The sequence below is a fragment of the Panthera pardus genome, unplaced genomic scaffold (genome assembly GCF_024362965.1).
Source record: "Panthera pardus isolate Hobbes unplaced genomic scaffold, ASM2436296v1 HiC_scaffold_18, whole genome shotgun sequence".
Classification (NCBI taxonomy): Eukaryota; Metazoa; Chordata; class Mammalia; order Carnivora; family Felidae; genus Panthera; species Panthera pardus.
The window spans coordinates 8,936,059-8,951,501 of record NW_026526743.1 but is presented as its reverse complement, the minus strand read 5'-3'; the positions used below and the strand labels follow the sequence as shown (position 1 = coordinate 8,951,501).

At 39.6% G+C, this 15,443-nt stretch overlaps 1 protein-coding gene across 1 annotated transcript; it reads right to left on the bottom strand.

Moving 5' to 3' along the window:
* Positions 1 to 14,115: 14,115 nt before the first annotated feature.
* LOC109260576 (zinc finger protein 879-like) lies at positions 14,116 to 15,153 on the bottom strand. Its single transcript, XM_053906468.1, has 2 exons — positions 14,857 to 15,153; positions 14,116 to 14,688 (listed from the first exon to the last, which is right to left on the bottom strand). The coding sequence occupies exons 1-2, from the start codon at positions 15,151 to 15,153 to the stop codon at positions 14,116 to 14,118; spliced, it is 870 nt and encodes a 289-aa protein (XP_053762443.1).
* Positions 15,154 to 15,443: the final 290 nt, after the last annotated feature.

The following is a 15,443-nucleotide window of genomic DNA, read 5'->3' as shown; positions in this document are numbered from 1 at the left end:
TGGGGCACCAGAGTGGTGTAGTCCGTTATACACCTGATTCATGGTTTTGGTTTAGGTCATGATTTCACAGTTCCTGGAGTTTGAGTCCCACCTTGGGCTCTATGCTGGCAGAAAACAGCCTGCTCAGGATTCTGTCTCTCTCCTCCTATCCCTCCTGAACTTGCGATCTCTTTCTCTCTCAAGATGAAAACAGTATTAAATTAAAAAAAAAAAAAAACAAAAAAAAAATGTAAAGACTGCTTATTTGGCTAGAGGGGCTGCATTATGGCTTCAATGTAATGTGTAAAAAAAAAAAAAAAAAGGCCCTCTAGGTTTATTGTTGGTGTAAATGAAGGACTTCCTTTTCTGTTTTAAGTTTATGTATTTATTTTGAGAGAGACAGAGACTGCTCAATCAGAGAGAGGCAGAGAGAAAAGCAGAGAGAAAGAAACTCAAACAGGCTCCAGACTACCTGTGCAGAGCATGATGTGGGGCTCATATTCACAGACCAACCAGGAGATCATGACTTGAGCCAAAATCAAGAGTCTGATGCTTAACCTACGGAGCCACCCAGGTGCTCCAGGAGTTCCTTCTTTTGTGAGGCTGATATGGTTACCAAGAATAAATTAGGAGGGACAACTGTACCAGAAAGAGAGCTAATTCCAGAGATTAACTGTTTATATCATAAGACGTTGGTGCCTGGTGTGGCAAACCAGTATGAGACAATCAGTTGCTCTTTGCTTTCTTCTGTATTGAATATCTTTCTCCTGCTCTGAAATTCTAAATTCCTACTGCCTTCTTCAATGTCCCCATGTTATAAGCATCAATCATCTTTGAGACTCCTATCTTTAAGGTTCCCCTAATTAAGAAATAATTTTTTTGTCTTGTGAATCTGTCTTAAGTCAGTTTAATTACTAGACCAGCCAAAGAATAGAGAAGGGAGCAAGAAAAAAGTTTTCCTCTCCTACACATTCTGTTGTGGAAACTGACCTCTGTGCTTCAGAGCCAAAACATAATTAGAAAAATAGTGGGGAGTAAAGAGGAACAACAGCTTTCTTGCTTTGTCAAGCAAAGGAGACTGGAGCACATTAGGGCCTTTAGGACTGCAAGCCACCCAGAGGGAAGGGCTGGGGGGTTATGTAGGGAAATACAGGATCTAGCTGGTTTCAAGAGGAATTGTGTTTGTGCTACTGAAGTAGTTTGAAGCTTTGGCCTTCAGAGCCAATGGCCAAAAAAGAATTCTTGACACAACTTCAGTGCCAAAAGATGGTTTTATTAAAACATGGGGACAGGTCCTTTGGGCAGAAAGAGCTGCACTGAGGTTGTGACAGGTGACTGTCACAGGTTGTGATAGGACTTCAAGTTGGGAGGGGGTTGGGGATAGTGTAAGTTGATGGGGTTTTGGAGTGGGGGTGGGGGTCCAGAGCCAAAGGCCAAGACAGAATTCCTGAGACATCTTTGGTGCAAAAGGGTAGTTTTATTAAAGCCCTAGGACAGGACCCCTGGGCAGAAGGGTTTCCCCAGATCCTGAGGAGAGACTGATTATATGGTTAGGAGTTGAGGGAGGTAAAGTCAAGGGTAAGTTCCCAAGTGGATTGTCCTATGCTAAAGACTCATAAGATACCAGAGGCCTAGCTATTGTCAAGCTAAAATGGTTTTTCCTTCTAGCAAAGCATAAAGACAGTAGGGAGGTCCTGGAGAAATGGTAGACTCTGCCTGCCTCAAATATTTGCCAATGGGCTCTAGGTTATAAGGAGGTTTAATTTTCTCTACCATTTCCTTCTTCCTTTGTTTCTCATATCATAAGTCTTTAAGGAATTTTTGGAAGCAAGGTTTCCAGGAACTTGAGGAGGATAGGAGGTACTGCTAGGAAAAAATCATTTCTTACTGCTTAGAAAAAACTCAGTCATGAGATCCTTCAAATGTACATCCATTGGGCAGATGTTCGGAGTATGACTGCTAACATATATCTTGGGGGGTAAAGAAAAAGGAAGTTCCCAAAGGAATTTTTGTATGTTAAAGTAGACTTACAGGATCCTTGAGATTAGAATAATGTTAAGCTAAGGTGGCCTATTCCTCTTACCAAAGAGTCATCATCTAGGCTGCTGAGCTCCCAGAGGAAGGTTGTTCTGCCTGTTTCAAGGACTTGTCAATGGTCTGGAAGTAGTAGGAAAATTTAATTTTTCTTTGCCTTTGTTTCCCACATCACTGCTGGCCTTGTTCATCATGTTTTCTTTTTTCTTTTTTTTTTTTTTAACATTTATTTACTTTTGAGACAGAGAGAGACAGAGCATGAACGGGGGAGGGTCACAGAGAGAGGGAGACACAGAATCTTGGAAGTAGTAGGAAAATTTAATTTTTCTTTGCCTTTGTTTCCCACATCACTGCTGGCCTTGTTCATCATGTTTTCAAGGTGGTATTGGCTTCCTGAAGAAAAAGGCTAAGAAGAGAGGATGGAAAGTTTGCACAAGAGAGGAAAAATGTTATTTTAATATGAAGCCTCACTGATATTTGAATGCAGCCATTTTGACTTTGTTCAACTTTATGCATTTAAGTGTTATCATTTTGAGTCACCAGGGTAACTATAGTAAGATCATTTCATATTTTACAATGACGAGCCACTCAATATTTTCTGGAATGACTGAAATAAAAATGGTAACACCAAATACCTATGAAAATGTCAAGCAATTAGAATTCTCCTATGTCACTAAGGGGAATGTAAAAAGTACCTTCACTTTGGAAAACGGTATGGCAATTATGCATGAAAATAAACACTTCAAGGTGCCTGGGTGGCTCAGTCCATTAAGAACAGGACTTTGACTCAGGTCATGATCTCACAGTTTGTGGGTTCAAGCCCCAAGTTGGGGGCGCTGTGTTGATAGCTGAGAGCCTGGAGCCTGCTTCAGATTCTGTGTCTCTCTCTCTCTCTGCCCCCTCCCCCAATCACGTTCTGTCTCTCAAAAATAAATAAAAACATTAAAGGAAAATAAACATTTCCCTACTGAAGGGGAGCACTTTGTCACCCCCAAATATGTCTCTTTATCCATCACAACTCCTCCTCCTCATCACCAAATTCATACTGGAGAAAAACCTTACTAATGTAAAGAATGGTCAGGCCTTTAACCAGAACTCAGCCCTTACTCAACATCACAGAATTCACACTGGAGAGACAACTTACAAATGTAAGGAATGTGGCCAGGTGTTTAACCAACCTTCACACCTTGCACAACATCACAGAACTCATACTTGAAAAAAACCTTACCAATGCAAATTATAAAGTGTTTGATCACGGTTTGACATTTACTCATTATCACAGAATTCATACTGGAAGAAACCTTACAAATTTAAGGAAGGTGAGAAAATCTTTGTGGACTGGTCACCCTTACTTCACACTGGAAAACGTATAGTGGAGAATAACAATTGAATACAAAAGAGTGTGGCAAGTCCTGTAAGCAATGCTAAATCCTGACTACTGATCATAGAATGTATATGGGGAGGAATTGGCAAATATGTAGAATTTGGTGAGCCTGTTAATCAAAGGTCAAGATTCATTCTACAACACAGAATTCCTACTGGAGAAAAAAACTTAAAAATGTAAAGAATGTGGTACAACTTCTAGGACTGCTGAATCCTTACTCACCATCACATAGTTTATACTTAAGAGAAACATTATAAAGGTCAAAAATGTGCCAAGCCTGTAGCTAGAATTCGTAACTCGCTCAACATCATAGCTGTATTACAGGATAGAAACCAAAACATGCAGAGAAAGTTTCAGTGCCTTTCACTGGAACTCAATCCTTAATATCCCAACATGCAAACTAGATTTAAACTCTACAAACATAATAAAGGAGGAAAGGCCTTCATATTAAATGTACACTTTAAACAAACATCAGAGATGCATAAAAGTAACTGGAAAGCCATAAATATTTAGAAAAGTATTTAATTGAACATAGAAATCAATAACTGTCACAGAATTCAGAGTAGAAAGCAGTAGGTCAGTCACTCTATTCAGATAGGACATCAAAATATTCATTGTAGGGAAGAATACAAAGTTAATCACTTAGAAGGCACTGAGCTGTGATTGTGGAGAAGGTCAGAGAAAGAGGAGCACACAGGAATGCATAAGGAAAATGTTTCCCCAAATCAAGTGGTTTGGAAAACAAGAGAAGTTGAACCTTGTGGGTCCTTTCAACCAGCAAGGCTTAATGCCTAGAGTTTAAAAGGTCAGCTGTGGATAGGAGGGCACTGCACTGCTCCTGGAGAGAAGACAGGCATGCAACCTGTGGTGGAGGTGGGGAGGGGGAGAGGGGGTATGAGTTGGAAACCACATACAACCTGTGGTAGAGACAAATTGGAAACGGCGATCTGAAGATCACAGGGGCACACACAGGGGGGAGATTATTCACTATTCAAGGAGACTTCCCTCAGAGGCAATATTCACTGAAATGCCTGTCTGAGAACCAAGGACCTGGGTGGCACCATTTCCTCTCCCCACCCCTCAGCATGAACACAGAGCCACCTGAGCAGTTTGTGCAACTGGAGATGACGTCTGGGGACAGCAACCTCAGTGTTTGTTAAAAGAACAAATTAATGACCTTCATCCAGACCTAGGGAGACATGATATCTGTGTGTTTTTAAGTGGAATCTCAAGTGATTGGTGTATACATGAAATTTTGACAAGCAATGTTCAAAATGTCATTCTTACCTTTGACTTCATATTGGGATCCCCTGTGTAGAGTTTTGAACTACCGTCTCTACTGTCCCATCCCCAAAGATTCTGGCACTTAGTTCTTTTTGGGGCCCAGCATCAATTAGGTCTAAGTGAACTGGCCCAATTATTCCACTGTGAGGTCAATGTAAATGCTGAGGCTCCTAGTACATTTAAGAGTACAGAGTATCAGGCAATGTGGAAGCCTCCATGAAGAAGACTTCACTCTGTAAGTTTTCATAGGGGATGGTCAGTCTGCCTCACATTCCTGATGTTGTGCCAGACTTTGTGTGTGTCCCTGGGAGATAAGGGCACCCAAAACTGGGACAGGAGTAAATTACATTGGGGCCTTCACTAGATTCTTCCTATGTGTACAGATTTTCACATGTCCCCAAAAGCAAATCAGATCCCATAGAGCCTCACTGGCCATGAGGAAGCTTTTGGATTTGACTGTGAACGCCATGGTAGACATTGGCACAGAGGGTAAGCCTTAGAGGATGTAGGAGCATGGGAAGAGTGAGACTGGAAAGTCCTTCCAGGACCATTGGAAAAACCTAGGCTTCCAGAATCATTCTATTCAAGTAGAGCTTCCCAGACCACATATTAAAGATTGAGTTTTTTCCTTTGACCTGTGACCCTCACTTGTGTCATCTGCTTCATTCATTCTCACTTACTTGGGTGTGTGGTTACTCTCTCCTGTCTCTTCAAGTGCAAGGTCTCTTTCTTTTTCCAAAGATCTTACCCAGATCAACTCTAAAGACAGCAAGACCTATGTATAGGAAAAAAGATACAGGACCCTTGCTGGACAATCTACAATTACAAATCCAGCACTGTGCTCTATAGAGAAGAGAACACATTACAGAAGGATATAGAAAATTATTTCTCCCAACGCCTTTTCCTGATGGCCTCTTTAGAACACTTAGGAAGGCTTTTCAATATTCAGTTCCTAACTCCACTTCCAAGTAGTACTGAATCAAGAATAATGAATATTGGAGCACCTGGGTAGCTCAGTTGGTTAAACATCTGATTTCAGCTCAAGTCTCATGAGTTCAAACCCCACATCTGGGTCTGCATTGACAGTGTGGATCCTGTTTGGGGGTCTCTGCCTCCCTCTCCCTGACCCTCCCCTCACATACACTCTCTCTCTAAAAATAAATAAACTTATAAAAAAGAGAGTCTAACCAAAGAATAAGGAATGTATATCAGATTTTGAGGTGTTGACAACAATATCCTATGCCATTTAGTTTCTAGAATTATCACTAATTCACAGTGAGGGTAACAGAGAACCTCAGAGAAGGGGAACGTTTAAGTCAAGATACAACATCATGAATACTTTATTCCTTACACCAACAAATTCCTAATTATTTCCTTGAAATGGTATCATTTGGCATTTGTGCCAAGTTGCATTATAGAATTATAAGACCTGTGAGCATACAGTAGTTATACTTGTTAGCTTTTGCTGAAAAAAAAATGAATGAATAAAAGATCTGCTACACTGTGCAAAATAAAATGGAAACTTAATAGATTAAGGACCAATATAAAACCTTTATTTGCAAAAGCCAGGATTTCTAGTAAACAAAGGAGAGAGATTTCATTTTCTTGGGATTCTGTCAGAGAGACCCTGATCCATGTGAACAATGTTAACATCAGCTGTAGTGAGACAAATTGATATCAGGGGCCTCATGCATGTAGAAGGACTCATCATTGATGTGATAGAGTTTCCAAAGGAAGAAAAAAAAAAACAACAAAAAATCATACTAGGATATGAATCATGAGAATATAGAAGGTTTTTGCAAATTTTAAGCCACAGATTCCTCCCATGTCCTCTAGTCTTTAATGCTTTCTAAATAGTAAATCTTTGAAACAATCTAGACATCAAGGCTCTTTTTCAGAACATTCACTTATCTGGGCCCAAAAGCTAGTCGATTTGTTTTTCTTTTTTTCTTTAAGTTTATTTATTTTGAGCAAGAGTGAATGGGGGCAAGGGAGAAAGGAAGAGAATATGCCAGACAGGCTCTTCTGACAGTAAGCAGCCTGACACAGGGCTCACTCAAACCATAAGATATTGACCTGAGCTGGCATCAAGATTGCATCGCTTAACTGACTGAGCCACCTGGGCTGTTTTTATGTTTTTAATCGGTTTACATAGACTCGTGCCACACCCAAACAGGACATAAATATATAAACTCATCCTTTACTGGAGTCCTCAAACCTGATCTATCTACTATGAAAAACTTGGGTATCAACACATCCCCATACTGATGTGTTACCAAAGGGTTATTTCCAATAATCTGCAGGTCATGAATTCATGGCAGGAATTCCTCAACCTGTATAGAAAGCCTGGTTGTAGAGAATGAAGAAGGCTCTAGGACATAACACAGGAACATCCTAGAACTGAATTTGACTATCATAAAAGGGATGAATACTAGTCCAAAACATATTTATTAGTCAGGCGCAGGTAGAGGAATAAATGTTTGCAAGCTCTAAAAACATGACATTTCATTAAGTAATGAGGACACAGCTTCTGCGCTAAATCAAGACAAAATTTACCTGAGAAGCAGCCATTTCTTCCTCACCCTTCTGCTGTCAAATGCTTTCTGAGGTGCTAGTATGTGGAGCAATCACACCTGTAGGCCTTTAAAGGCCTCAGCACAGCCTCTTCACCTGCTTTCATCAGCTCAGAGGCAGAAGGAACTTGAAATGCAGAAAAGGCTGCCCTTTATTTGACTCTGTCAAAGGAAAGACTCAGAAAACCGACCTCTGACATGTGAGTTTCTCCTTCCCAGTTTCAGATGTCCTCCCCTCCCATAGGCAGACACACATTCTGCCACAGCCCAGGGAACATGGGCTGCACTGACCTGCCGCTTCCAGGTCCACGCCAAACAGACTATCATCATCTCTTCTACTGAAAGGCGAATGTAACCCTCCCAAGTAGTTTGCGAATCCTCGTGCTTCACCCTGGTCTCACCTGAGAATCACCTGGAGCTCATAGTTAAAGCAGCACTGGTGTTCTCACCCTGATCAACAGACAGACTCTGGCAGAGGGCAGAGGTGATGCTGGTTCCTAAAACTCACCAAGGGATGTTTTTCGTAAATCCAGGCTGATAAGCAGTTCTGTGCTTTGAAGTTTTCATGTGCATATAAATCATGTGGTCTCCAGAGCCCATAAAAAAAAAGGTGATTTTGTAAGTTTGGAATGGGGTCCACGAATGGGCTGGCGTCTTTCACCAGTTCCTTGTTAGTGCAGATGCTGTTCCCCAAGACCCATTAGTAGTACCTCACGAGCCAATGCAGGCACAGCACACTTGAGCCCCCCATCGCCACCATCTGACTCAACACAACTCCTGCTTAGTTTCCAGGGAAGAGTTTACCACTTACTTTCTTCTTTTGTGAGTTTACTATTGGTTCCCAGCAAAGACCACCATCACCATCCTTCAGAACATTTTACATTGCACTAGGTCACTTTCAGATTTCCAAATAGTTGTTCTACAGGTATGCATGTTCCACCATTTGATTTGAGCTTTTGCTGACAGAAACATACTGCTTTAGTAAAGTACTGGACTTAAAAGGAAGGTTTTCCAAAATGGTTTATATCCTTCACCAGTTTGGGCAGTGAGATTCTCATTACACACAGTTGTCTCAATTTGGGTATGGCCTTCCTGATACTGTTGATAAACTTCACTCTTCCCATCATTGTCCTGGTTTATCATTCAGTGTAAATTCTCAAGGGCACTAGGTTTATATCTACTCATTGACATGTGTTGACAAGAAGCTTCTATGCACGATGTCAAAAAGCTTAGGGTGCCATGGGAAGTTACAGCTGACAGATATCAAATAACAGAGGTAAAATTCCACTTATTACTCTCACAGGATGTGCTGACAACTTCTAATCTACATCCCTAAAATCACTCAGAGAATGTCAGCAATGTGGCTGAGAAGGAATCATGAGAACATCATTCCTCCATAGACACATAAACTTGCACATGATGCACTGACCACATAGCATAATAGATAATGCTATAGTATTGTTGTGCCATAGCACAAATCACTTTCTTCTACCTCAAATACCAGGTCAAATACCATATGAACCCAAACTCATCAGCAAGAAGGAAATTCAAACATAAAACAGAAATGAACAAAGTAGGATACAGCAAAACTAGGAAAATATAAAGAATAGAAACACTTGGTTTTCAGTACATGAACAAAATTGGCAAACCTTTAACTAAATCAGGAAGGAAAGGAAGACAGAAGACAACTACAATCAAAGTGAAGAGTTGAAAGCTGGCACAGTATAACTGATACCATAGAGATAAAAATATTACAAGGGGTGACAATAGAGAATTACAAGCCAAGATAGATATTGAAAAATGAGAATAAATTTCAGAAATATAGAACCTATCTGGACTCCCTTGTGAGGAAATATTTTTAAAAATCTCCGTTGATCTACATCTACTAGGTAGATGATAAAAAATTAATTAAAATCAAAAACAAAAACAAAAAACCTCCCAAAAAGTAAAAGTATTTATCCAGATGAATGAACTGGATAATCCATACAAATATTGAATGAGAAAATTGTTCAAATCTCCTCAAATATTTCCAAGGAGTAAGAGAAGGGATATTAAGAACACAGTCTCTGTGACACCAACATTAATAAGTTATCAAAACATAGGAAGACATTGTAAGTAAAGATGAAGGAAATAATTAAAAAGTAGTATTTTAAACCATAAGCAAGTGGGAATTCTTCCTGAAATTCGAGGGTGTTTCAGCACATGGATAACCATCTGTTTAAAACTGCACATTAAACAATGAAGATAAAAAAAAAAAAGAATGAAGATCAAAATGACATGATGATATTAAGTGATGCAAAACAGGAAGTGAGCTTATTGGACATAATTTTGTGGTTAGAAATAATAAAGCAGGAATGGAAGGAAACAACCACGACCTAATAAAGGCCATTTATGTATGCAAAGCTGAAATCTCACATATTCCATAATAAAAGACTAAAAGCTTCTCCCATACGAACAGAAACAAGGTAATGAAGCGACGTCATCACTTCAATTCCACACAGCAATGGATAGTCTCTTCAGAACAAGTGGGCAAGAAAAAAAATAGATTAAAGGGATCATAAGTGGAAAAGAAAAAAAATGATCTCTGTTCACAGATGACGTGACCTATAGAAATCCTGATGTGAAATGAATTTAAAACATGCTGGGTGGAGGGATGATTTAGAATCTCCACTCCCACCAGTCAATATCCTTACAACAGAAAGGTGAGCCCTTCCTTAACCAGTGGAAACAGATGTGATATGGGCTTGGAGGGGCCAAGGAGTATTCTTGAGATGTTTGGGTGCAAAAAGCAGTTTTTAATAAAGCATGTAGTCTCCTGGGCAGGAAGACCTACACAGTCATTTTGAGAGGACAATGATTATATACTTTTAATTTGGGGAGAAAGACGAAATTTCTAAAGGAATTTTCATGTGTTAAAGAAAACCAATAGGATCTTGCAAGTCTGGCTATTGTCAAGGTAAAGGGACTCTTTACCTCTAAAAAAGCATTAAATTAAGGCATTCCTAGGATTCCTAGGAATTCCTAGAGGAATGTCATTCTCTGCAAGTCTCAAGAATGTATCAGTCGTGCTTCAAGTTGAAGGAAAGTTAACTAGAGAAAGCATGAGTGGGGAGGAGCAGAGGGAGGAGAGAGGAAAAATACCAAGCAAGGTCCACAATGTAAGCCCAGGAGCCCAACGGGGCTGAAACTCATGAACCACAAGGTCATGACCTGAACCAAAGTTGGCAATTAGCCAGTTGAGACACCCAGGTGCCCTGATTTTGACTTAGTTCAGACTCCATGTGATTCCATACAGTATTTTTTTTTTCTGTGCAATTCTTATTTAATTCAACAAAATATCCTCCAGTTTCTATGAGCTACACCCAAGCTTCTCTATGATGGACCACTTTGGCAGGAAGATTAGAGTTAATAAGCAATCAAAATTAAGCGATTTCATGAAAAATGTTTACTTTTCCCCACTCTCTAAAAATAATATACATAGAAAAGCTGCCCAGGATGAGAGCAATCACCATACATGACCACATTAGGATAGAAGCTAGGTATGGTCGACAGGGAGGAACCCACTAAGGACTATGTGAACAAAGGTTTCTGTCCTATTGTCTCAGAGTGGCCCACAAAATAATTGCTTACCAAATATGTACTTTTTCATCTTCCTGTGAATTACATTCTTTCCCTTGGAGGCCCCAGACTTCTGATTCTTCCCTCCTCTTCCTTCCTTCTTCTCCTTCTCCTTGTTTCCTCTTCAAAGACATATATACCTTCCTTTTCCTTCCTTTGCAATTTTCCTGTGTTTGTGGTCTCCACACATATACTATTAAATTTGATTTTCTGTTTACCTCATGCCAACTTGATTCTTGGTGAACAATGAGAACTTTCTCTGAGGTTCCAATTCATGCTTTTGTATATTCTTCCAAACCATATTTAGCTCTTTTATGCAATCCATGTTATGAAAGAAAAATAAACAGAAAGGCAGGACACAGGATCTATATTCTGGATCTATATTCTGGATCTATATTCTGGAGGAATATTTTCAAGTCCTAAAGTATGATGATTAACTCACATACATGTTCCTGAGGTAGCCACCACAACACCATGCGACCTGTGTGTGAACAGAGTATAAACTCAGTAAACACAGCCTTAACTTATGTTACTTTCCAAATACAGACTTCCTCAGACTAGAACTGTTCCAAATACTGTAATGGGTACATACATCTAACTCACTGATCTCTGTTCTCTAGCTTATGGCTTGACTAATAGTAGCTTCCTTGAGATTTCAACAGACCACCGATGCTGGGGAAAACAGGAACCCGATGTTACTAAAAGATCAAGCTTAACCGTGGCAGACAGTGGCCTTTTCTAGTGCCTGCAAGTCCTGAGATCATATCGAGAATCATTCAGGACTGTAGCACTGCTTCCCCTACCTATCAATGCTCAGTAGTTCTGTCACTCCCCCGTAAAATTCCCTGCTTGCTATGAGACTTTGTAGATGGTCTACAACCCCTGCTTCAGAGAACTAAAACAGTTCAAATAATACGGCTTTCTAATAAATCTCATCAGGGCACTGTCTTGAACCTATTCCCGTGTATAGGCCCTTTGAGCATCCTCTCCAGTATCTACTGTAACATGTGACATTTTAAAGCTATGCCTGTGATGATTATTACATCATCCAATAGGCCCGCCTCCGTAACTGTCACTGATCAAGGCCTGGGCAGTCACGGTAATCATTGTCATGCTTCTCAGTAACACACAGGAATTCAATTAAGTCATGAAGATTAAATAGCACTTCCCGAATCCTCAAAAACTCACCACATTTGCCAATTCCTTATTTCCATGACATTTATTCATCAGATGATGCCACCAAGAGCTGCCTGTGACTTCGGAGTTTCAAAAGGGAGTCACTTCGGGTTCCCACTGTACACTGGAAAGAGATCTTTACATTTTCTTACTTTCCCTTTCCTACAACATTTAATAATATGAGATAAGTTAACACTGGTATTGGGATAACACTTCACTCTGTACACATCATTAAAGACAATTATGTTTTATTAATGAAAATGTATTAAGTTCACACATAGACTAAGTTATGCATTTCAAATCCATCACTTTATTACCATTGTTCAAAGTCTAGAATACAAGCCTTCAGAAAGTACTTGTTGATAAAATGATTGGGAATAGACACTTCCATAATTTTCCGGCCTGAGGTCATTCTTTAAAAATGTGTATGTGTAACTGTATGCATTGTGGGAAAGAGTTGGTTATGCTCTTTCTAATATCTCTGAGGATTTCATCATTTCAACCACACCAACTGACATTCTCTAACTATTGCTGTGATGAAGATATATACCAGTGCTTCACTGCACTGCCACCTCTTGTTTCCTTAAAGACCAGCTGGGAAATTACTTTCTCTATAATGTTCAAGGAGATTTTTAGTTTGGGGCGCCTGGGTGCCTCAGTCAGTTGGGCGACTGACTACAGCTCAGGTCATGATCTCGCGGTGAGTTCCAGCGCCGCGTCAGGCTCTGTGCTGAGAGCTCAGAGCCTGAAACCTACTTCCGATTCTGTGTCTCCCTCTCTCTCTGCCCCTTCCCTGCTTGCTCTCTGTCTCTGTCTTTTTCAAAAAAAAAAAAATTTCTTTAAAGATTTTTAGTTTTAATATGGGGAAAAGAATGATGTTCTCAACACCTGTGTCATGAGAACTGACATCAATGTCTTCACCAAAAACAGCATCTCCATGGAGATTTTCTTTATATATTGTGTATTGTGTTGTCCTTCATCTTCCATGGGAAATGACACATGAGTCACACCAAATGAAGAAGGGCATGTTGTATCTTTGATGCATCAACATCAACCACATAATTTTCTGAAACCACTCACAAAAAATGAATTTTGGAAGTAATTTGAGAGTAGAAATATATTAGTATTTGCTAGTCACAAGTGTCGGATAGGGTTGAGGTGGGAAAAAACAGAGCACACTCTGAAATTAATGATGCTATGCAAAAATTGATCCATTTAATCTTTTGAAGCATAACAGCCTATACATTAAGCTTAACTTTGTATTATTCCTTATTATCAGTATTTTGATGTATGTCTAAATAGAGAGACTGATGTAGTACTTTCTCCTGTGAATTCTGTGGCATTTATTGACATTTGATGTTCAATTAAATCTTTTTCTAAATATTTATATCTTCCAAGTTACCTTCTTTTATGCCCTGTCTCATGTTGGCTAAAGTGTTCATTTACTATGAAGGCCTTTTCTCATTCATTATTTCTGTAGGATTTAAATCTCATGTGCACTCTGGGATATTGATTAAGGATCAAATTCCACTTAAAATCATTGCAACTTTTTCTACATGTTAGTTTCTCTCCTGAAAGATAGCTATGATGTTGAGTAAGTTGTGAGTTCCAGCTTTGGTTGGACACATTCTGTACCTCTGTAATGTTTCTCTTCAGTATAAAGTCTGTGATGGTGAGTAGGGTTGAGCAGTTGTAAAAGTTTTACCACATTCCTCACATTTTAAGTTTTTTCTCCGGTATGAATTCTGTGATGTAGAATGAAGATTCACCTCTGATTTATAAGCTTACCAAATTCTGTGTATTTGCAAAATCTTCCCCCACTATACCTTCTCTGATCAGGAGTCAGGGTTTAGCATTGTTTAAAAGCCTGACCACATTCTTTAGTATTCAATGGTTGTTCTCCAGTATAAACTTTCCAATGTGAAGTAAGGGGTGAGCAGTCCACAAAACATTTCCCAAATTTCCTAAATTTGGAAGATGTATTCCAGTATGAATTCTGTGATAATGAGTAAAGGTTGAAGAGTGATTAAAGACCTTATTACATTCATTACATTGTTAACGTTTCTGTCAAGTATGAATTCTGTGATGTTTAGTAAGCTTTGAGTGATGGGTAAAGGCCTTGCCACATTCTTTACATTGGTGAGGTTTTTCGCCAGTATGGATTCTGTAATGGCGATTAAGGTTTGAGGTCCAGGAAAAGGCCTTGCCACATTCTTTACATTGGTAAGGTTTCTCTCCAGTGTGGATTCTGTGATGTTTAAGTTCGGAGGGCCATTTAAAGGCCCTGCCACATTCTTTACATTGGTAACGTTTCTCTCCAGTATGGATTCTGAGATGTTGAGTAAGGCGTGAGTGGTTCTTAAAGTTCTTGCCACATTCTTTACATTGGTGAGGTTTCTTTCCAGTATGAATTCTGTGATGTTTAGTAAGCTTTGAGTGATGGGCAAAGGCCTTGCCACATTCTTTACATTGGTAAGGTTTCTCTCCTGTGTGGATTCTATGATGTTGATTAAGGGCTGAGGGCCGGGTAAAGGCTTTGCCACATTCTTTACATTGGTAAGGTTTCTCTCCAGTATGGATTCTGTGATGTTGTTTAAGGTCTGAGGGCCATTTAAAGGCCCTGCCACATTCTTTACATTGGTAAGATTTCTCTCTAGTACGAATTCTGTGATGTCGAGGAAGGCCTGAAGGCCAGTTAAAGGATTTCCCACATTGTTGATGTTTCAAAGATTTCTCTCCAGTGTGAATTCTGCGATGTTCAGTAAGGGGTGAGTGTTGGGTAAGGGCCATCCCACATATTTTATGTATGTAAGGATTTTCTCCTGTATGAATGTTCCCATGTCCGTTGAACGATGAGCGATACTTCAAAGTTTTACCACATTCTTTACATTTGTAAGGTCTCTCTCCATTATGCGTTTGCTGATGTTGAATTAGTGTTGAGTGGCAGTTGAAGGCTTTGTCACATTCCTTACAGATGTAACCTTTCTGTCCAGCATGGATTGTTGTATTCATATTTAGTCTTGATGACTGACTAAACATGTTCCCAGGTTCATTCCACGTGTATGGGTTTTTTTCCCACGTGACTCCTCGGATGATCACCACCATTGGAGGACTGGTTAAGAATTTTCCCACATTCATTATATTCAGAAGGATTCTCTCCCAAATGTATTCTCTTCTGTCTAATAAGGTTTGAGCTTTGATAAAAGACTTCCCTACATTTAGTACAGTCACAATGGTTCCCTGGCAAATGAGTCCGTAGAGATTTATTAACATTTGAGTCCTGGTTAAATATTTTCTCAGATTCACTGCAATGAGCAATTCTGTTCTCATTGAAAATGCTGTGGTTTTGTTGTAAGGTCGACTGCTCATTGAAGGACCCCTCAAATGGATACCAC